At 52.4% G+C, this 23,287-nt stretch overlaps 1 protein-coding gene across 1 annotated transcript in view; it reads right to left on the bottom strand.

Moving 5' to 3' along the window:
• The window catches only part of WNT7A (Wnt family member 7A), a 61,066-nt gene extending 42,039 nt beyond the window's left edge, over window positions 1-19,027 (bottom strand). The window contains exons 1-2 of the mRNA XM_054482291.2: window positions 18,770-19,027; window positions 13,985-14,211 (exon numbers count right to left, since the gene is read on the bottom strand). Of these exons, the coding sequence (XP_054338266.1) occupies window positions 13,985-14,211; window positions 18,770-18,840 (298 nt within the window). The 5' untranslated portion in view covers window positions 18,841-19,027. The remainder of the gene's footprint in view (window positions 1-13,984; window positions 14,212-18,769) is intronic.
• Between the last annotated feature and the right edge of the window lie 4,260 nt (window positions 19,028-23,287).

Genomic DNA, 23,287 nt, shown 5'->3' with positions numbered 1-23,287 from the left:
GGCCCACCAGTGCATGGAAACCCCAAGGTTAGAGATTCTTCTGGCTTAAGACATCAACTCTTGTCAGAATGCACTTACTTCTAAAATGAGATGGCATTCAGTTGTTATCAATTAAAACTTATCAATAAATAATTTATCAAAACCATTCAAATCAGATGGCTTGCTGAGCTGAGAACAGGGTTTGATGGTAGAAAGTAGAAAAGCCCCCTGGAATCTTAAAATAAATCTCAGACTCCATCCATGTCTGCCTCCTTTATTCATCCTAGGTAAGGTAGGGAAACTGAGGCTTGGGGAGATGAGGTGACTTGCCCAGGAAGAGTTAGGATGCAAATCTGGAGGTCACCTGCTGTGCCTAACCACTCCAGAGAACTCCCTTGGACCCTGGTCATGCTCACTGCTCCGAGAACAGCCCTTCTCTCAGCTGTATGGGGAAGCCCTTTCATTCAGGTGGGTAATTTCCCGAATGCCATCTCATTTATCTTAGGAGATATCTGCAAGGGTGGTCTGTTCTATTGCTGTGGAAATGGGATGAGATCATATGTCCAATGACATATAGTACATAAAAAGCTGAGCAAAGACATACAAAATGTTTCTTATTCACCAGGCTCTGTTCTAAGCCCTCAATATAGATCTACAATATATGGCAACAACGTGTGAGGTGGGGGCCGCTATTATCTCCATTTTACAGATGCGGAAACTGAGGCCCATGTGATACAACCTGTAAGGATTCAAACTCGTACAGCTGGCCCCAGAGTTTGACCCACTCCCTTGCCTCAAGGTCTTGATAACCATTCCAGTCCTACTGACTCCAGGCCTACATTCTTGCTCAGATCATCCACGTGGAGCCTGTGAGTGAACCCTGGGCTTGGCCACCATGGCCTGTGTGCCCTCCAGGATCAGATCCTCCACCCCCGGCAGTGGGGACAGCCTGCTGTGAAGGACCTGCCTCTCCCTCCTGCCCAGGAGCAGAGGAAGAACCTCCCTCAAATCCTGCCCTCCCCTCCATCTCCCTGAGCAAGCCGTTTGTTCCTTCACTCATCAGATATTTTTTGAGCATCTACTATGTGCCAGGCACTGTTCTAGGGCATGAGGAAACTCAGATGAGGAGTTCAGACATGGCTTTGCCTTCGTAGGACAGGCAGTAGGATCATGCCACTCCGTGGCAGCCGAGGACTTTGAAGAAGGTGACACAGGGCAGTGATGGGAGTCGGGGACATCTGGGGTGGTGCCTTGAGTGGGGAGGACATGAGGCTCTCTAGGGGCAAAGAAGGCATCAGGCCAAGGGGTAGCCTGAGTGATGGCCCTGGTGTGGTGTGGTCAGCTAGTGGCGGGAGCAGGTGAGCCAGGGCGGCACCGGAGGAGGTGAGGCTGTGGGCGGGTGTGGATTCTGCCAGCCCTTCCTCTCCCCAGAATCAGAGAAGAGATTCCTAGAGCCACAGAAACAAAGCCAGGGGGCTCCTACTGGAATGACAGCTTCAAGGAGAATGGGAGACTTGCTCAAGGTCACCAGTGACTCAGCAAGACCAGAAGATCCCCTGGCTCCCTCACCTCCCCCACGCCCTCCTTACCTCTCAATCCACCCACATCTCCAGGTAAAGTTTCCATCCAGAAGCCCAGAGACCTTCCCTCCTGGGATATCCCAGGTGACTTCAGCTCAGAACTCAGATAAGACGAAACCCGTCAGTCCCTCCTGTCTACTTCTCATTCACTGGGGGAGCCCCAAGCAAGGACTCTGCCTCTCTGAGTCTCAGCTTCCCCATCTGTGAAGTGGGAACCCTTAGGAGGACATTGCCAAGTTGTGAAAATTAAATGAGACCTCTGTGGAATGAAGCCTCTATGGAGCTCCCAGAAGGTGCTGGATAAAGAACGATACATATTATCACTGAGATGAAAATGGGGAGCCCAGCTGACGCCCTCTGTGGTTCCAGCTCCATAACGATCCCAGCGGGTACAGAGGAAATAAACTGATGTCCAAGCCTGCCCAAAAGATTCCATTCCACCGCCCTGTGCAGCCACTGTAAATGGTTTGCACCGGAATATTATCTGGGTGTATTTACGGTATCTTACTGGAAACCACAAAGTGCATTGTATTTTTTTTTCTTTTGCTATTTAAAGCCAATGGGTCAGAGAGCAAGCAATCTGCAGTGACACAAGCTGAAATATATGATTTGGAAAATATACAGATGGAAAAAGGTTGCGCTTGCCAGCCCCGTGGCATGGCAGTTCATAGCCCCTCTGGGCTCAGAATGCCACATGGGGCTGTCTCATCAAGAGGAACCAGGGAGCCTCTCAATGAATAACTGGAAGATTTGGGGGTGCAGGGAGCCGTGTCTGGGTGGAGCTTGGTAAGGTAACAGGCCCACAGCTAGGGAAACTGGGGAGGGGTGTGCGCAAGCCCCAGCCTCTGTCTTTCTCCATCCAAAGGTCTCTCTTCCCACTGAGCAAGGCCAGAGCACACTGCCGACCACTTGCCAATGGTCAGCATGTACTCCTTCTTGGCTTCACGCCTTTGCACATGCTGTTCCCTCAGACTGCAATTGTCTTTCTTATTCCATCTGCCTGCTAAGCGGCAGTGAATGTAGCCCAGGAGGTTTTAAAGCAGAGCCCTGGAGGTGGATAAATCTGGGTTCACGTCCTGACTCCCTCTTCCTGGCAGCGGGACCCTGAATGAATTAGCTCACCTCTCAAGGCCTCAGTTTCCTTATTTGTAAAGTGGGAATACAAAATGTCTACCTCCCAGGGTTGTGGAGAGGATGAAATAAGCCAATGCACATGACAAGCTCAGCCCGCACTTGGTAAGGGATCAATAAACAGTAGCTCTTACTAGATGCATTATTGGCTAGCACCATATCCATCAAGCCATGGCTCCCAAGTTCCCTACTCTGAGGGGCCTCCCAGATGTCCCCTCCCTCCACTTGTGGCCCAGCACCCTGTCCATCCTTACTTTGTATTGAATTGAATGATGAGTCTCTCGCCGCTAGGTTGTGGAGACCTGGATTATTTATCTGTGAAGCCTCAACAGTTGAATGAATGAATGAATGTGCATGTGAAAGCAAGTGTGTGTGTGTGTATGTGTACGTGTGTGTGTGTCTGCATGTTGCATGCGCACGCACGCCTGCCTGCCTGCCTGTCTACCATATGAAAGCTGGGAAGAGAACATTATAACAAAAGACTCATCTCAGAGAATAGTGTCAGGAGAGCTAAAACCCAGGATGAACTGAGGCTTGCAAAAAAAAATGCAAACGAGACAAAAAGTCCTTTGTTAGCTGCATTCTAAGCAAGAATAAGGAAAGAATAGGTCTTTTGCTTGGGCAAGATGGCGCATTGTTAAGAAATGGCAGAGAGAAAATGGAGCTGGCCCGCCCCTTGCTTCTGTCTCTCTCACTGGAAAGGTCTTCAGATCCATCCTTCTAAGCATTCACCAGCTCACCAGACATGTGTTGCACTCTCACAGCCCTAGATGGGTAAAATGATGGAGTCCTTTTTGCAGAGTGTGGGGATCCCCAGACATGGGACCCTCAGCCCAGGCAGTCACCTTAGCTGCTCAAGTCTGCCCAAGAGAAGTGGTGACAAATTCTACAGAGGCAGAAGCCCAGAAATGCATCACAGTTTCCCAGATTGTAGACAGAGGAGGGTGGACTCCAGGGGTTGACTCCTAGGTCATTTGTGCCCATCCCTGGAAAAATTCCGGCAGGGGGGTACCAAACAGGAGATCGTGAGCATGTGGAAAAGAATGCACCCATCCCCAGGAGCACATGGCGGGAAATCACCATTTCTTTGCCGATGATAATGCTGGAGACATAGCAACGTTCTGTGTGTGCAAAGAATTTGATTATCTTCCTACATCCTGTCTCTCCTCTGATTAAATACCTCTGACAACTTCCCCCCCAAGCAAACCCCCTGAGTCTGGTCCCAAAACCCTGCAGGATGCCTGGTCCCACCTCTTTCCCCAGCCTCTTCTACCCTCCCTACCCTACGCCCTGCAGTCCCTCGTGCCAATCCCTCGTGCCAAGCCACTCTGGATCCCAGGGCTCCTGTCTGCGTCGCCCTGCCAAGCCCTTCCTGCTGCCACTCCCCTTCCCCTCCTGGGTTGTGGACGGCCCCTACTTCAGGTGACCTGTGCAGGCAGCTTCTGTGCTCATCTCCCAGTGCTGTTTGTCTTCCACTAGATCCTCAAAGCAGCCCTGACTCCCCAGTTTGTCCTCACCAGAGAGCAAGTGCCCCAGATAGAGCCTGCACCCCAGCATTTACTGCAGAGATTCTAGTAAATATCTGTGGGATGAGGACGCGAATAAATAAGTGGACACACAAGTGGGGGAGTCTTATCCCATGAACATTTAACTTGCATAAATTGAACCAAATGTACCAGAAAAAAATTAAAATATTATATACTTATATTGTGAATATATAATCTTCATTCTATACACTGTGTTGTCGTATATACATTTTACATGTATGTGCATGCTTTCCTGTACTTGTATGGAAACTCAGGCATTCTGAATTTTATGCATGACTGAAGGGACTTTCAATGGTAATGTGGATTAGAATGGATTTCGCTGCCCATGGCAATGTCCGAAGCGAGGATGTGCCTCTTCTGTACCCTTGGGGAAAGATATGGAAATTGGTGGTGGGTGGATTATACTTTTTGGTAGATTCCAAGTTGACCTATAAACCACATTCTGAGTATGGTCAAGCTGTGAGGGTCTCCAGGGTGATATTCCCCAGTGTGTGTGCCCCTAAGAGCAGCTCCACTGGACAGTCAGTGAGTCCAAGGATGGAAATGAGTGGACCCTCCAGATTGAGTCAGCTCAAGCTGCTGTCTTATCTACAGGACGTTTCAGCACCTTTAATATGCCAGCAGGCACCCTGACTCTCCAGGAGTAGGGAGTATAACATGCTGAGTTCCCCCATTTTATTGCCCAAGGGAATGTCCTTTTCTCCCCACGGCAGCTGGCAGTAGGCAGCGGGTGGAGCCTGGGAACTGGTGATCTGCTGAGCAGACCCTGGGCACAGCTCCTCTTGAATTATGCCATAGGGGTCTTTCCTAGGCACTAGACCTGGGTCAACATTTTTATCCCATTTTGAGCCAATGCAGAGATGGACAGGATAGCTAACAGGATGGCTGATCAAATTGACATTAAAAAGATCTTGATGAGTGAGACTGCCCAGCTAGAATGGAGCTCAATGAAAATGTGCAGACATGAATGTGTAGTTTTGTATTTGGGATGAGAAGTGAACAGCCGTCACTCACACAACAGAGAAAATGGAGCACCTGCTGTGCATGAGGTGCTCCCCAGACCCGGCATTCAGAAGACAAACAAGGCCAGGCCTGTCCTCAAGGGTTCAGAGCAACTGGGGCCACACAAGGTAGAAAGGAGCTGGCCTGCCTGGGGGCCATACACTTCTTCACGTGTTCCACGAGGACCCAGTGTGTGCCAGTCCCCAGGACACATGCTGGTGGTCTGGGGAGAAGAGGATCAGCAGATCTGGGCTCCATGGAGCCTCATGATGGCAGAGAAGACTAATGTCAGATGGGTTCTTGCAAAAGTAAACAAAGTCACTACCAAAAGTGGTAAGTGCTGTAAAGACAACAGTGCAGGGTGCCCTGTCGGGGAAGGGTGGAGGGTGCTGTCTTGGGCAGGATGGTCCAGGAAGGCCTTCTGGAGGAGGTGGCCTTCGAGTGGAGACCTGCACATGCAGGAGAGGACAGGTTGCCCACCGTCACTCAGCTGCTTCTCCCAAATACCCTCTGTGCCATCTCCTGCTGCAGACAGGAGTTGGGGCAGGGGGCTGCTCTGGTACCTGTGATGTCCCTACATCCACTGAGCACCTCCACAGGGACTGTGCCTTCCATGTGCCAGGCACTGGGTCAGAGGCCCCTGCTCCCTCACAGAGCTGCCTTCTGGCCAGAGAGACAGACAATAATAACAACACAGCTACGATGTATGGGGCACTTCCTGTGTGCCAGGCACAGTTCTGAGTGCAGTAAGTAACCTCATCCTCCCGCCACCTGTGAGAATGGTGCCATTATCACTCCTGTTTGGTCAAGGCCCACTGTTGGTAAATGACCAAGCAGGAAGCTTCAGGGCTGAACCACTACGCAGCGCTGCACAGATGAGCAAGTTAGACAGAATACATCCTGAAGTAACAAAGTGACATAAAGAAAATGCTACACAGTAAGAGCGGACAAGGACAGGCGGTGTACACTAGAGAGGGGGTAATGAAGGCTTCTCTGAGGGGCTGACAGGTGAGCAGAGGATAGAAAGACAGAGGGAGTGAGCCAAGCTGGCAAAGAGCATCCAGGCAAAGGTAACAGTGAGGGAAAGGCCCTGAGGTGGGAGGGACTTTGGCAGAGGTCCACAAAGGAGCAGGGGATGGGTGTGCGTTTTATTCTCAGAACAACAGGAAACCGCGGGAGGGTTTTACACAGCAGGATGCCACGCTCAGAGCAACACGGAGAAGATGTCATACTGGATGGCTGCATGGGTTGCAGGATGAAAGGGAGGAGGTGGAGTGCATTTGGAGGTTGATGTCATTGTCCAGGCAACAAGTACCTGAAGATGGCGGTTTGAATCAGGAGGTGGTGGTGAAGGTGGTGAAAACTGGACAGATTGGGGGATATAGTTTGGAGGTAGAGTCAAAATGGTCAGCTTAGGCTGGTAATCACTAAGAAAATCTAGAGCATGGGTCCCGGGTTCCTTGAGCTTGTGTTCATATGACACGGGCACACAGGCCTCCTGGAAGCGGGCAGGGGATGTCATCCAATGGATAACAATGTGCCAGGCTCTTACATCCCATATCATGTAATGCCACTACCACCTAGCAAAGTGGGTGTGTGGCTCCCCCATTCTGCAGACTGTCAGAAAGGTGAAGTACTCACTTAAAGTCATCTGCAAGGTAAGGGTGGGGCTGGGATACAAACCCGGCCATGTGACTCTGATTTCAGTCTCACTTGGCAGCCCCACATCTGCAGCAAGACAAGGGGTTCTCAAATACATGGCAGACTTGAGAATCTCTGGCAGGATCCCACAAATAGAAGAATCCCTCTAGCAAGGGGGGACTCACAACTGATTTCAGCTCTGCCACAAAACAGCCACATGATCTTGGTCAGCCTCTGCCTGACTCTAAGCCTGTTTCCCAGGAACGAGATGGAGGTGGACACACTTTCTTTCAGGGGTGCCAAGGACCCAATGAAGTGACGGATGAGAAAGGGCTGTCTTGGCTCCTGGTCCACACTGATCCTCAGTGAAAAGATACAAGATAGAGTGAAGCCTCCCACAGCCCACTCACCCTGAGGAACCCACTTACCCCGAGGAACCCACTCATCCCGAGGCATTACCTGGTCTAACCCTGGTTTCCCTGCACTGTGACTACAACCACACTGGCCAAACCCAATGGGAGAACCCACAACCCAACAGAAAAATGGAGAAAAAGCATGAAGAGGTAACTCATGGAAGAGCGAACATGCACAGCCAGTAAATACAGGAAGAGATTTCAACCTCATCACTTCTCAGGGAAGTGCAAATCAGGATGCTGTTGAGATTGTCTTTCTCACTCACTCACCGGGCAGACATGCAGCTGGCCAGTCCCAGTGTTGGAGCTGTGCTTCCAGCAGGGGAGGAGCTTGGCACAATAGCAATTCAATCCAACCCAAATGAAGTCATTTACTTTTGGGGAAGATCTCCATATGATACAGTAGACATAAATAAGCAAGGGAATGGGAAACTCAAGATTCAAGATAGGGAAAGTGTAGCCAGGGAGGGAGAGGCAGGGGAGACACGAGGGAGGGTCACAAACGTGGATGACAAGTTGTGTTGGGGGTAAATTCGAGGGAGGTCACAGTATTATTTAAGAAAAAAATGGCCAGGTGCAGTGGCTCACACCTGTAATCCCATTGCTTTGGGAGGCCAAGGCAGGATTGCTTGAAGCTGGGAATTTGAGACCAACCTGGGCAACACAGTGAGACCCGTCTCTATAAAACAACAGAAAAGAATTAGCCAAGTGAGGTGGCGTGTGCCTGTAACCCCAGTGGAAGGATTGCTTGAGCCCAGGAGGTGGAGGCTGCAGTGAGCTATATTTGCAGTGCTGCACTACAGCCTGGGTGACAGAGAGAGACCCTGTCAGAAAAGGAAAGAATGAAAGAACGAAAGAACGAAAGAACGAAAGAACGAAAGAAAGAAAGAAAGAAAGAAAGAAAGAAAGAAAGAAAGAAAGAAAGGAAAGAAAGAAAGAAAGGAAAGAAAGAAAGAAAGAAAGGAAAGAAAGAAAGAAAGAAAGAAAGAAAGAAAGAAAAAGAAAGAAAGGAAGGAAGGAAGGAAGAAAGGTGAGAGGGAGGGAAGGGAAGGGAGGAAGGGGGAGAGAGAGAGAAAGAAAAAGAAAGGCGGAAAGAAAAAGAGAAAGTGAGAGAGAGAGAGAGAAAGAAGGAGAGAGAGAGGGAGGGAGGGAGGAAGGAAGGAAGGAAAAGAGAGAGAGAAAGGAAGGAAGGGAGAGAGAGAAAGAAAGAGAAAGAAAGAAAAGAAAGAAACAAAGAAAGAAAGAAAAGTAAGAAAGAAAGAAAGGGAGGAGAGAGGGGAGGGAGGGAAAGAGAGAGGAAGGGAGAGAGAGAGAGAAAGAGAGAAGGAGAGCAAGAAAGAGAAAGAAAGAAAAGAAGGAAGGAATGAAAAGAGAGAGAGAAAGGAAGGAAGGAGGGGAGGAAGAAAGAGAAAGAGAAAGAAAGGAAAGAAAGACACAGTAAGAAAAGTAGAAAGAAAGAAAGAGGGAAGGAAGGAGGGAGGAAGGGAAAGAGAGAGAAAGAAGGAGAGAAGAAAGAAAAAAAGGAAGGAAGGAAGGAAGGAAAGAAAGAAAAGTCTAGAAGGAAGTGAAGGCCTTCTTAGAACACCCCCCCAAGGTAGCAGTTGGTCAAACTGATGTGGGGCCACACAGCCCACTCAAATAATCCCTGGCATTCAAGGGTCTTGACAGCTAGCCTGCCATCTCACAGGGGACTCCCTGAGCCACCATCTCCTGAGGCTGCACGCCCCTGCTTACTCCCTCCATAGCTCTCACACGACCACGCCTTTGCTCTGTTGTTTCCTCTGCCTGGGATCCCACTCACTGATAAATTTCTCCCCACCCTCCAAGTCCCAGATCAAGGGCCATCTCCACTGTCCAGACTCCTCCCTGCATCCTGAGGTCTCACTTCTGAGAGCCCACCACACTCCCTACGCCTCTCCCTAAAGCCTGAACCATGCTGCACTCTGCTCACTCATTGCTATGGACTAAGTCAATACCTCAGAGTGTGGCTGCATTTAGAGATACGAACTTTATAGAAGTATTATAATTAAGTTAAAATGAGACTGTTAGTGTGGGCCCTAGTCCTATATGACTCGTGTCCTTATAAAAAAGGAGACCAGGACACAAGAGATTCCTGGGGCACATATACAAGGGGAAAGGCCATGTGAGAACCCAGGGAGAAGGTGGCAAGCCCAAGAGAGAGGCCTCTGAGAAAGTAGCCCTGCTGACACCTGGATGGCAGGCGTCCAGCTTCTGAAACTGGACAATTCATTTCTGCTGTTTAAGCTACCTGGTCTGCAGGGCTTTGTTCTGACAGCCCTAGCAGACTAGTACACTCGTGAGCAGTTCCTCTCCCCTGAGAGATGGTCTGGGTGGGGCTACCAGGCTGGGCCAGAAAAAGCACTGTTGCCCTTGGCCACTGTGATTAGTTTGGGATGGGCACACAACCAAAAGTAAAGCCCCATTAGCTGGTCCAATCTGAGTGAATCTTAGAACTTCTGCAAGTGCTGCTAGAGAAAAGCCAAGGCTCTTCCTGGGGGTACTTAAACCTGGAAGGTGTGGCACTGCAGGTGCAAAGGCCATCCCGCTGCCCCAAGAAGTGGCCCTGGGGTTGCTGGATGCCAGTGCTACCTCTGGTCCAGTCCATTTTGAAAGTCAGCACCATGCCCTGGCTCTCCAGTTCCTTAGGCATACATAAGTCCCCCTTTCACCAAAGGTGGCTTGAATTGGGGTTCAATTTCTGGCATGCAAGGGGACCTTGCCTGGTACCTGCCCATTGCTGCCCCTCAGCTCTATGCAGGAAAACTGAACACTCAGAAGGGAGCCAGGCATGCAATGAAGAACTCTTCCTCTTCAGTCACAGAGCTCCAGCTGGTCTCATGTCCACTCTGAATACAAGATTATGCTTCCCAGCTTCCCTTGCAGCTAGATGTGGCCATGTGACTAAGTTCTGGCTAATGATATGTAAGCAGAAGTATGGGGTGGAGCTGTGGGAAGTTTCTCTTTAAAGGCAGACAATGGGTCCTGGTGCTCAAAGTCAGGACTTAATGGCCACAGCTCCAAAGGCCAGATCCTTACCCCTGCAAGACAGCCCTTGTTAGCTGGTCATTCCCAGAAAGTGGCAACCCCATGGGGGTGAGAGCACTGAGGAGGAGCCCAGTGACCCTAATTGTGATGCTTGCTTCTTGATGTCCTGGAGCAGGACACCTGTCTATATATGACGAAACCTAAGCTCAGGGGCGTTTCAGACTCTCAGGGCTCTCATCTTGACTCATCTTCCTCTTCCCACTGCCACTACCCTAGAAGTCCAGACCAGAGTGACTCCCTCCTTCCTAGCAGACCTTTAGGTTGTCACCCTCCCTCCCTCTTAGCTGGCCCTTAGTTTGTCACCCTCCCTCCTTCCTAGCTGGCCCTTAGTTTGTCACTCTCCCCCCTGGCTGGTGGATTTCAAAGCAGGTATCCATGGCTATCACTGAGGCTGAGCCACCATCACCTCCTTCCTGGAAGACTCAACCAGACTCCGGACTCCCACTACCAGCCTACCCTGCAGTTCATGCTTTTCCCAGCAGCCAGAGTGATGCTGCTAAACCCAGAGTCGGATACTGCCCCTTCCTTATTGTCTCCCCTCCAGAAGGTCTCCATTCCCATGAAGGGAAATCCAGATCCCCTGCCCTGGCCTGAGGGATGCTGCACCACCCAGCTCCTGGCACCCTGAGCCTTCCGCTTCAGCCTTCCTCATTCTACTCCGGCCACCCCAGCCCCCTCGCTGTTCCTTAAGCCGCCCCCAAGCACGTTCCACCTCAGGGCCTTTGCACCTACTGTTCCCTTTGCCTGACATGCTCTTTCCCCAGGCATGCCCATAGCTCACCTCCCTCACAAATACAGAGCCATTCCCTGGACACACACACTGGAACAGGAGCCTCCAGCCACAGTGGACACCCAATAACTTGGTGAATGCATGAATAAATCAACAAGTATTATAATGAATGAACTTACACTCACTCTTTCATGAATCTTCTAAAATTCCTATAAGGTTGAATGGATTCCTATTCCTGTTAGGGGCTATGGATTCAACCAGAGACCTGACCCTCATTGGGAGTCCTGAATGCAAGTCAATGCATAATATATGCATATCAACATATATTATGTTGCCACTTTTGTGGGCCAAAAATCATTTCATAGTGGCAATTTCCTAAGTTCAACCTATCCTCTGGCAGTCACTCCCACACTCAAAATCCTCCAACGGCTCCCACTCAGAAATTCAAACTTGTTAAATTGACCCTGTATACCTCCTGGATCCAGCTCCTATTTCCTTCCAGGCTCCCCCGACCAACTGCCCTTCATCGTTGTCCCAAGGATTTTCTTGGGCACCTCTTTTTGCTGGAATTCCCCCAGCCACCTCTGCCTGCCAAGCCCACTAGAATGCCTCTTGCCACTGGCCTCTGCTCCTCCCTGGTGTGCGCTGGCAGCATTCCTTCTCAGCCTCACTTCTACAACCATGGCCAGCTGGGGGCTGCTCAACAGGAGGGGATCCTTGTCCAGGCACTGCCCTGCACTGCAGCCCTCCTGCTCCACCCCAGACCTCTGTGGGGACTATTCCAATGCCAGCTGATATACTGACTGTTCTGAGACTGAAAGTTATACTGGAATGAACCCAGTCCTGAGAGGCCCTGCCGCTCACTTGACTTGACTTCGAGCAAGTCCCTTTTGAGCCTCAGTTTCCTCATCTATAACATCTTATATATCAGAAACCACAAATTTAAAACAATGCTGGAGCCCATGCCTGGGTCCCAGGAATGGTGTGTGTGTGTGTGTGTTATCTGAGTAGAAGAAAGCACAAAAGCCACAAGTGACAAGCAAGGGGAGGCTCACAAGACAGATTAGGCAACCTAAACTGGAGTCTCAGTGTTGATGCCACTCACTATGTGACCCGGGACAGTCCCATTCTCTCTCTGGGCCTCTGTTTCCACCTAAAAAGTGAGCCCTGGGCTTGGGAAGAGGGAGAAGCAGGGCAGATGGTGCAAGGCAAAAGTCTACACAACAAAGACCCTGGAAAAGGCTTGCCTCTGGAAAGGTCCTCTGCCAGCTTCACCAGTGACCCAAATGTCACCCGGTGACATTTGGGTCACTGGTTGCTGATTTGCACCTCTGTCGATAAAGTATTGGGATGGTATGGATTCAACCAGAGACCTAGCCCTCACTGGGAGTCCTGAATGCAAGTCAATGCACCTGCAGGACCCCATACTGAGATCCTGTCTACTGCTCTGTAAGGTGCAAATAAGAAGGCACTCACAGAATATGGTGACAAAACCAGGCCTGCTGCAGAGATGGGTAAGTCTGTGCTTCCTTCCAAAAGGCAAGGGGAAGAAAGCATTCAGTGGTAAGCATGGGAGTAGAGCCCGTGCCCTCATGAAGCTGACATTGCAAACCAGTTCAGAATGGATTCAGACAGTGTGAAGTGCTTGGCTGATGGGATGGAGTTTTGAGGTGAGAGGGGACATTCGACAAGGTCGAAAAGGTCTAGAACACCTGGACAGGGTCAGGGGTATGGGGCTGAGGAAAGGAGCTAAGGCAGAAGAAATAGCTGGTGTCCAGTGCGGTGTGTTTGGGAAAAAGGACAAGGCTGAGTGAGCAAGGTGAAGGGGGAAGATGGCAGCAGAGGTCAGCAGCAGCTAGATGAGCAGTGGGGATTTCATTCTGATGCAAGAAAGCCTCCAGAGGGGTTTAAGCAGTGCAGTGACATGATCTGATTTCCATGTAAAAGGATGATCCTGCCTGCTGGGTGCAGAAGGGACTGCAGGATGGCCAGGAGCAACAGGGCAACGAGATGGGGGAGCATGGGACAGCCTGGGAGCCCAGATGTGACAGTAGTGTGACCTGAGGAGGAGGTGGGAGGGATACCCAAAGATATCCAAGGCTGACCTGGCTTTCAGGGAAGTTCACAGTGCGGAAGCCAGCCTGTGGCAGTTTCTGGTCCCCTAATGCACATGCACACAAGCCAGAAGACACACAGTTTGGCCTCCTGCCACTGACCAGGGCCTCCTGGAGACCAGCATTGCTCTCCCTGACCCTTTTCCACCAGACTTTTGTTATCATTGCTTCAGAAGTCAAATGTGTGGCTCAAAACTCTGTGTGTATGTATGTGTCTGCATGCACCATTCCCATAAAACAGTTGCAAAGTCAAAAGTCCACAGGGGTCAAGCGGATCATGTCACAGGAATGCACAGGCTGGGCAGCAGTAGGGAGTGGTGGCGACTGCGGCAGTGAATGGGTTGCCCATTCACTGCTTCAACTAAAGGGAACTGTGTTCTCAGTTTCAGGTCTTTGCAACACATGGGCACACATGTAAATTATGAGTAGATCTGCCAACTTTTCAAAGGAAACCAGAAATTCCTATATTATAGGTGAAACAACAAATTTTAAAATTTGGGCTTCAATTCAAAACACAACATCAGCACTGTATCAGAGGTTAACATTTGGGTCACTGGTTGCTGGTTTGCACCTCTGTCAATAAATGATTTAGGGGGTATGGATTCAACCAGAGACCTGACCCTCACTGAGAGTTCTGAATGCAAGTCAATGCACCTGCAGGACCCCATACTGAGGGACATTCTAGCACGGGCAGGTGAGGGAGTTCCAGAGGGCACCTGAGGGTATTCTGGTGTCCCTATAGCCTGTAAGACTCTGCTGGGGTGTTTGGGTGAGCACATACCCACTTTGAGCTCCTTCCCGAAGACGGTGCGCTCTCCAAGTGCAGAGCAGTTCCAGCGGCCATTGCGGAACTGAAACTGACACTCGTCCAGGCCCATTTGCGAGCCTTCTCCTATGACGATGATGGCGTCGGGCCGGCTCTGGCAGATCGCCCGCTGTCTGGGAGCCAGGCCTGGGATCTTGTTACAGATGATGCTTGCGCCCAGAGCTACCACTGAGGAGAAGCCACTGGAGGGAGAGACACAGAGAGATGGAGCATTAGGCCAGCAAGGGGGCATGGGCCTAGGAACCCTTCCTAGGTGTCCAGCACCGGCCACCCCACTGCCCCCAGCAGTGGTCTCCCAAGTTTTTTGATCCTGCACCCCTAACTCATGTCCATTCGGATAGAAACCCTATAATTTCTACATAGGCTCTTGTATCAATGCGTATACCCAATATCAGTGAAATACACACACACTTGATTTTTGTTTTAGAAACAAAAAAAGATGATGTATGTTACAAACATTATGTTGAGTGAAAAAGGCAAGTTGCCTTTGAGTTTATGGTAGGATGCAATTGAGATGAAGTTCAAAAACATGCAAAAGAAGCCCTATATTGCTAGGGAATCATCTCTTTGGTAAAATTGTAAAGGCAAGCAAGGAAATGATGACTTCAAAGTTTCATGCAGGAGGTGCCTCTGAAGGAGTGATGGGTGCGCAGATGTTCATTAAAAAAATCTGTTTTTTAATGTATATGTAACATATACTCTCATGTATGTATATGTTTTATTTTTGGAAAAAATCCTTAAAAAGTAATTGTAAGTAGAACTCCTAGTGTTTTCTTCCTGCTGTCAATGGAGTACACGTATCCCACTCTGGGCATGACTGGCCTAGAGGATGTGTGTGACTATTACTAGGAGAATTCCTATCTTCCTCAACTATTCACTGATATATATCGGATACCTATCATGTGCCATGTACCATGTTAGGAGACAGCTGTGTACCTGACAGGCAAAGCCCTGCCCTCAAGGAACTAGGGAGGGTGACAACACAGATGTCACAAATGAATAAAACAGGCCATCTTGACAGTGATATGTACTATGAAGAAAGTAAAGGAAGATGCTGGGATGGCAACTGGGGTGTGGGGATGGTGAGGAAAGTGAGGGCCACTTTAGCTGAGGTGATCAAGAGGACTTCCTTGAGGAGGTGACATTAGAACAGAACAGACATCTGAATTGCCGGGAGGCATCTGTGGGAAGATCTGGAGAAGGGTATTCTATGCAGAGGGAACAGAAAATGCAAAGTTCTAGGAGACAAGTTTGGGGTCTTCAAGGAATAGAAAGAACCCATGGAAACTGCTACAAAACCAGGGCTTGAGATGCAGAGAGATCCTGGGGAGAGGAGATGGCCGAGGGCTGGCATTTTCTCAGGTGCATCGGGCAGCACCAGGAAGCACTGAAGGGTGTAAGCAGGACACTGACATGACCTGGTGGTCCCCGCTCCATGTAGGAAAGACCTGTGGGGTGCCAGAGCAGGAGCAGAGGGACTAGGCAGATTAGGGTTGGTGGTGGTTTGGCTTGGTGGCAGTGGTAGGGCTGCAGGTAGAGCCACTGGGCAAGTGCCTCGTCCTGGGGCTCAGCTGTGGGCAGTTTTCTGGAGTTGCAATTTGTTAGAGTGAGGTTCTCCTGTACCAATAACTCGAGGAGGTGACATGGACCCATGCCCTCCAAGCGCACAACTGATCACTCCTGCCATTTCCCTAGGCTCCTGCCACGTGCCAGTCTTCTCTCTGCAGTAGGCACTCTGTCCTTGCTGGCTCCTCTCCCTGGAAGCGCTCTCAACCCTGATCTTCACAAGCTTGGCTTCTTGCCATTATTCATATGACCTCAAAGGTCACCTCCCTGACCAGCCCAGCTAAGGGAGCCTCCCTCCCCTCCCTACCCCTAATAAATTCCCATCACAATCTGTTTTGTTTACTGGATATTCTTGATTACTCATGGTCTACTGAAATGTTTTCATGTCTGCATTTTTAATTTGCATGCTCACTTGATCACTTGTCTTCCTCCTGAGAGGATGAGCTCCCTGAAGGCAGGGAGGCTGTCTGCTGGTTCACTAAATGACTACTGAATAAATGGATTGTGGTACTTCAAAGCTGTGGCTCCAGGTGAGTACCTATTACACAGCAGGTGCCCCCAAATAAGCATCAAATGCATCAGTAAACTTGGGCAGTCTCCCTACTATGTGCCAAGGCAGTATGGTGGGTGCTGTCACAAACAGCGGCTCATGTGACTTTTCCACACAGCCCTGTGGGGCAAGAATCATCACATCCGTTTCACATATTTGAAAATTGAGGCTCACAGGTTGGGACCTGGAAGAAGGTTCTCAGCTAGCAAGTGTTGGAGGTGGGACAGCCTGGCTTTGCATCTGCATCTCAGCGCTAAAACAGAGTCTAACACACACTAGAATGCTGGGAATGTCTGAGGAAGATGCAGCATGAGAAGATTAAGTGGAGATGTTTTGGCATCATTTGTCAAGAGGACCCTCTGAGCACCTAGCTGGCCACCAGGAAATTTCTACACCAGCAGAGAGTGGACAGGTTGGCATACTGGGACCAAAAATTCATAGATGCAATAGACTAGCCCCTAAGAGTCTGGCCTAGGTTCTCATCTAAGCTTCCTTCACTTATTAGTTGAGCGATCTTAGGCAAGTTTCCTTCCCTCTGCACTTCAGTTTCTTCATGGCCAAATTAGGGTATTGATAACTAGTCCCCACCTCATTAGCTGCTGTGAAAATCAAATGTGCTAGAACATGGAAAGTGCTTAGAAGGTGCCAGGCACATAGTGAGTGCCCCATAAATGTGGTGGTGGTGTTGTAATTATCATTATTATTATTGAATCTGATTGTTGCAATAGGCTAGTGCGGAGTCACCTGAACTATCGGAGTAAAATAAGAATACCACAGATGCCCCACCATCAGCCAGAAGCGGGTAGAGCCCAGTCACATCTGGGGAAATGGAAAAACCTTTTAGGGACGTTGAGACTTCACCCCTCATGCCCACTATACAGATGAACAGCCGGAGGCGCAGGGAGCAGCACGGCCTGGCCCGAAGTCACCTGCAACTCCCACCTCCCAAACCTGGACCTCTCCCCACCCCAGAGGGCAGCTTGGGGCGGAAGGCCAGCGCCCTGCAGGACTCCCTTCCTCCCTCCCTCCCGGGCAGCTGGGCCCCCGCAGGGCCAATCCGGGGAGGCCGCGGCGCCGGCGGGAGGGCGGCCCGCGGGCGGGGCGGCTAGGGGAGGTTATTTTCTGCTGTTTTCCCTTTCTCTTTCCCCCGCCACCCGGATCCCTCCTCCCCGTTTCTAATTAAAAAGGAGATAAAGCCGCACGCGGCCCGAGCCAATCGGCCCGACTGGCTTCCTGGATGCTGGATGTGCGCGGGGCGGCGGGGCGCGGGCCAAGATGAAGATTAAAGCAGGGGAAAAAAAGAAAAGCCACCCAGACGCGGGCGAATCAATAACACTTAAAACACACCGGCAGGCTGGCGGTACTGGCGCGAGCCCCGCAGCCGCCTCTCCGCGGCTGGTCGGGCTGGCTGCCCCGGTCGGCTCTGCACGCACCTGCTAGCGGCCGCGGCCCGACAACTTGCGAAATCCCCGCTCTAGAGACGTGGACTGGGGAAGTGACGGCGTAGGGGGGTAGTAGTGACAAAACACAAAGGGTCTGCCACACACATCCCCTCGCCGCAGCCCCTGCGGTCCACCCCTCCTCAAAAGGGATGGTAGGGGGTTCACTGCTGGGGGCTGGAGGGGCAGGGTGTGTGAGACCTACTAAGCGGGCCCTTCAGCGCCAGAACCTCTATTCATGCCCAGACCCCCCCTCACCCCCACCGCTCCGAGCCTCACACGCGTTGTCTCAAGTACAAAGGGTGACCGGCTTTACACAAGCAGCTCCAGGACGCGTCCCGAGCTGCCCCCTCCCACCTTCCAGCCAGAGCGCCCCCGAGCCCCACCCCCATAGAAATGCTGGGTGAAGCCGGAGGGCTGCTCGCGCGCCCGGCCGCCTCTGCTGCCCAGTTGCAGGGGGCGGGGTGTCCCGCCTCTCTCTAGCGCTTGTCTCCCTCGGTGTCTCAGGCCGCCTTTCGTCCCACCTTTGTGTGTGTTTGTTGGGGGTGGGACGTGCTGTCCCCTTGGCCCGGGAAGGGGCTCTGGGAGTCTAAGGGTCCCTGGAAATTGGGTGGTGCCAAGGTTCCGAGCGGCAGTTTATGTTTTTGCCAGCAAATGTCCTTCCTCCTGGGTACCTGTTCCCTGTTTGCACGGACCGGCCCCGCCAGCCATCTGGGGACTGCCCAGTCTCTAGGAGCGGCTGTGCCGCGCCTCCTTAGAGAGTTCCTCTTGGGCTCCGGGGACTGAGCTCCTCGAGATTGGCTGTGGTCCTGGCTTGATGTTCCTGCTAGACCTGCTGTCCCTATGCCGAGGTCCGAAGGGTCCCCGGGATGGGCTGAACCTTTGCAGCAGCTAGCCCTCCCCCAGAGTCCCTCAGGCTGGAGCGTCCCTACCGGCTGTCTCTGGTCCTGGGGGATTCCAGACTCAGACGTCCTCAGGATGGCCAGTCCCCCTGCCTATATCTCCTGGGGTGTCCGCCTGCGGGGGGCCTTTGTGCGCCCACCGCTCCCACACCGCAGCCACCTGGCCTCTCAGAGAAGCTGTGGAAGTTGGTGGCCGGCAGAGGCTCGCAGGCGGCACACCTCCCTCCCCGGGCCGTGCCAACTTTGTCGAGACACGCGCGGAAAGGGCGCAGGCAGCCCTTACCCGATCCGGAGGTAGACCATGCCCAGGCTGAGAAAGAGGTGGCCCAGGCAGCGCCGCGCTTTCCGGTTCATAGTCCCGGTTGGCCGCCGGGGCCGCGGGCCGGGCTGTGCTGATCCCGCGGGCCGGCCCCGGCGGGGCAATCAACATAGCCCGCCCGGGAGGCGCGAGCCGAGGCGTCCCCGGGGCCGTCTGTCGGTGCGCCCGTCCGCGCGCTCGGCGCCTGAGCCTCGCCAGGAGCGCGGGAGCCACGGAGCGGGAGGAGGGAGGGAGGAGCGAGCGCGGCGTGGGGCGACGCCGGGCTGCGCACGAGCGACCGGTGCAAGTGTGCGAGACGCGGGGAGTGCGGGGGCGCTGCTGCCTCCCGCCCCCGCCCCTCCCTCCTTTCCCCCGTCCCTCCCCCGCCCCCTCCCCCGCCCGCCTCCCCGGAGCGCCCGCCCAGCGCCCCTGCGCCCGCGGGACAGGGCCGCCTGCACCAGGCGCGCGCTCGCGCCTTTCCATGCGCGCTCCCGGGGGCCCCCTCCCTGCTCTGGGGTGCAGGTGGGAGGCTGGGGAGCACAGCCCGGTTGGAGGCGGTAGGAGCCCGCTCGCCCCCCACCCGTCACTAACTTGCAGATTGCAGGGCGAGTGGGCGTCCAGAGGCTGCCCTCGGGTGGAGTGGACCAGACTCGGCCGAGAGCCCTAGTGCCTTGGTCTGCTGCCCCGCTCCCTCAAGCCCGGAACAGGGAGCTGGGGCTGACAGGGCACACCCCAGTTCCCCAACCCCAGCTTCAGGGGACGGCGCCCCCTTTCGCGGAGCCACGGGCGGACTGGCTCAGGGTATTTCTTCCCTACCCCCACCTATTCGAGGGTGGCGACAGGGGGTGCCCAGGTTGGGCAGCCTCCTCTGGGATCCTGCTGTTAGCCGACAGACGGAGTCGGGCTGAGGCCCAGTAGCCCCACGCGGAGCAGCAGTGGGGCGCCTGAGCCGCGGGAGTGTGAGGGGCGCAGCTGGCAGCTCAGAGCGCGCTCGCGGCGACACCAGGCGGACGCGGCGGGTAGTGCACCTCGGCCTCGCTCCCGGGAACAGAATGCTTTGAGTGCCCTGGCCGACCCGAGGGGGCTGACCCCCTTCTTTGGTGTACACCTCATCCAGTGAGCTAGGGGGAGTCTAACTGTCCCTGGAAATTGGGTGGTGCCAAGACTCCGAGCGGCAGTTTATGTTTTTGCCAGCGAATGTCCTTCCTCCGGGTACCTGTTCCCTGTTTGCACGGACCCGTCCCGCCTGCCACCTGGGCGATGCCCAGTCTCTAGGAGCGGCTGTGCCTGCGCCTCCGGAGAGTGTTCCTCTCGGGCTCCAGGGACTGAGCTCCATGGGAGCGGCTGTGATCCTGGCTTGGTGTTCCTGCTGGACCTGCTGTCCCTATGCCCGGGTCTGGCAAATCTGAACTCAGGTTTCAGCTGAAGACACTGAGGCTCAAGGAGGTGAAGGTGTTTGCCCGGAGTCACCAGCTAGCGAGTGGCACAACCATATGGGAAACAAAGTATGCCCAACTGTAGTAACCTCCTGCACCCAGCCCTGCCTATCCTTCAAGATTGCCTTTCTAAATTACACACACACACACACACACACACACACACACACACACACACACGAAAGCCACCATTCAGGCATTCATTCATATTCCATATTCTGTGCCAACCACGATAGTGGGCACCGTGGACACAAGGAAGAAGAAAGGCAAGAGTCTTTCCTCTTGGGGCCAGGAAGGAGACAGATCATAAGTGAACAAGAACAGAGTTGCAGACAGTAGACCATTAAGCAGGGTGATGGGAGAGGGAATACTGGGTGTTGGAGGGTTAATTTTAGATCTGAGGAGGTGGCATTTGAGCTGAGGCCTGAAGGACACAGCATCAGGGGTCCAGCACTGCAGGAAGGGGACCAGCAGGTGCAAAAGCTCAGAGGTGGGCATGAGCCCCAGGGAGGAGATGGTGGGCTGTGATAGAGAGAGAGAGAAGGCCTGAGCTTGAAGGGAGATGGGGCTACACAGATCCACAAAGCTGTGTGGGCACGTCAAGGAGCTTGGATTTCAGTGGTGTGTTCAGCTGGGGACATTGGAGGGATGAAGAAGGGGGTGACTGATCTGATTTGTGTGTTCAAAAGCTCCCCGTGGCTGTCCTATGGGAACACACTGTGGGAATGGGAACAGGTGAGTAAAGTGCGCCATCAAGCAGACCAGAGAGGAGATGGCAGTAGGGGTCCAGGTGAGACATTGGTAGTTTGGGTTAGGGTGGTGCTCTTAGAACATGACCACAGAATTATTTGACACTCCTCCCATGAAGAAGTGGGTTCTCTGTGCTCTCCCTATGTGAATCCGGGTGGGCTTGTGATGGCGTCCACCAATAAGATGTAGCAGAAGTGATGCTCAAAAATTACAAGTCTTCGCGATAAAAGACAATGCAGTCTTTGTTTTGTTGGCTGGAGCACCAGTGCTGGGGCCCTGAGCCACTCTGGAAGAGGCCTAGAGGCCACCATGCTGTGAGGAAGCCCAGGCATAGGCAGAGGCCACCTGTGCTTGCTACAGCCCACAGTCCCAGGTGAGTTCAGCACTGGAGTCACCTTGCCCAGGTGCCAGAAATGTGGGTGAAAGTACCTCCATCATTGTGTCATGCTGGCTTTGTGTCTGCCAAGTTAAGCATGGTGGACAGTGGCCGTGTAGTATCCCCAGTGTACCCTGCCCAACTTCCTGAGCCCTATAACTTGTGAATATAATGATTGTTTGACACCACTAAGTTTGGAGGGGATGCTTGTTACACAGCAGTTGTAACTAGGACAATAAGGGTGGAAGTGGGGTGCAGAGAGGAGAAAAGGACCCAGGATACGGGGCCTGTGTCTTGCACAGACAGGACTTGAAAGGATTCAGGGGAGGGGGGAGGGGTAAAGAAAGAGAAGGAGGAATGATAGGTGACCCCGATGTTGGCTGGAGTATTTGGGTGAATGGAGGTGCCTTGTAATGATCTGGAGATGGTTGGAGGAGCTAAGGGTTTGGTAAAGGAAATCACAAGGTCTGTCCTGGCCATGTTCTTCCCTCCTGCATTCTTCCTCCTCCTTTTCCTCCTCTTCCACTCTCAGATGTAGTCAGCACAAGCCCTGAGCAGTCTACCTCCAAAGAATCTCTCAAATATGACCTTTATTTTCTGCATTCACCATCATTCCTAGACCAAAGTTTCACTCATGTCACGAATGCTGGGGTGTACTTGTGACCCGATGTCAGGCCAGGTGCTAGGCACATACCAACAGCTCCGTGCAGGTGCTGGGTACATTGGAAGGTGAGCGAGGAGGAGGAGGAAGAAGAGGAGGAATATGGGAGGGAAGAATATGGCCAAGACAGATCAGTATATCAAATAAATCCAGTCTCTGCCCCTCCCAGAGCAACCCATCTGAGGACCGATTTCATTATCAAACACATAGGTAGCACTATTACATGCCAGGCACTGTCATTTACAGCCTCAGCATATCAACTCACTGAATCCCCTGAAAATGCCAAGGGGTAGGTGCTCCACTTGTTGATATCATTATCACAGTCGTCATTATTTGATAGAACGAGGAAAGTGAATCAGGGAGGGATTAAATAAAGTATCAAATTCCCACAGCCAGTCCATGGCTGAGCTGGGCTTCGAACCTAGAAAATACTGACTTCAGCATCTGCTCTTAACCCACCCCCCAGCCCCATTAGGCTGCCCATCTAATGGAGGAGGGGGAAGGACTTGGGACACTCCAATAGGAAAGAAGGTGTTAGGCACCAAGATATGTGGTGTGCAGCGGGCTGTTGGAACACAGAGGAGCTCCTCATCCAGTCTCAGTGGATCAGGGAAGGCTTCCTAGAGGAAGTGTTCCTAAAGTGGGATCCTAAAAGAGTGAGTTGGTATTAAGCAAGTAGAGTTTTTGAAACCAAAGGAAACAGGGCCACAGAGGTTCAAGGTGCCTGGATATTGGGGCGTTAGAGGGAAGGAGATATGCAGGGAAGAGGCCCAATAGGGAGTCTAGGGACACAGGGCATATTAAGGGGGGCAGGGGTGTTACATGATCAGGTTTTTGTTTCAGAAGGTTCATGGTGGCTGTCATGGGAGCCAATAGAGGAGGAAGCAAGAGAGGAGGGCAAGTCAGGAGGTCTCAATAGTTACCTGTGGGAGAGAAGGCTTACCCTGGACAGACGGTGGGGAGAGAAGGGGGTGGATTTGAGACTGAGTTTGAAGGCAGGATAGACAGGATGAGGAAGGCCTCCAGGACAGTGTCCTGTCCTGTGACAGTGTGGCTGGTGAAAAAAATACAGACTGGGGACCCTGGGGGCAGGAGGTCTCAGGGAGTGAAACTTAGTTTTGGACATGCTGAGTCTGAAGTGTCTGTAGGTCACTGAAGGGTGACTGGTGCTCGGGGAGAGGCTTGGGGCTGTCACTTCTAGGTTGGATATCCCCAGCTAGAAGTGGGCAGACATTCAAATCAAGGCAAGGAGAGGATGCCCTGGGAGACCAAGAAGGATG

Source organism: Pongo pygmaeus, chromosome 2 (genome assembly GCF_028885625.2).
Source record: "Pongo pygmaeus isolate AG05252 chromosome 2, NHGRI_mPonPyg2-v2.0_pri, whole genome shotgun sequence".
Taxonomy (NCBI): Eukaryota; Metazoa; Chordata; class Mammalia; order Primates; family Hominidae; genus Pongo; species Pongo pygmaeus.
This window is presented reverse-complemented; position numbering and strand designations above follow the sequence as displayed.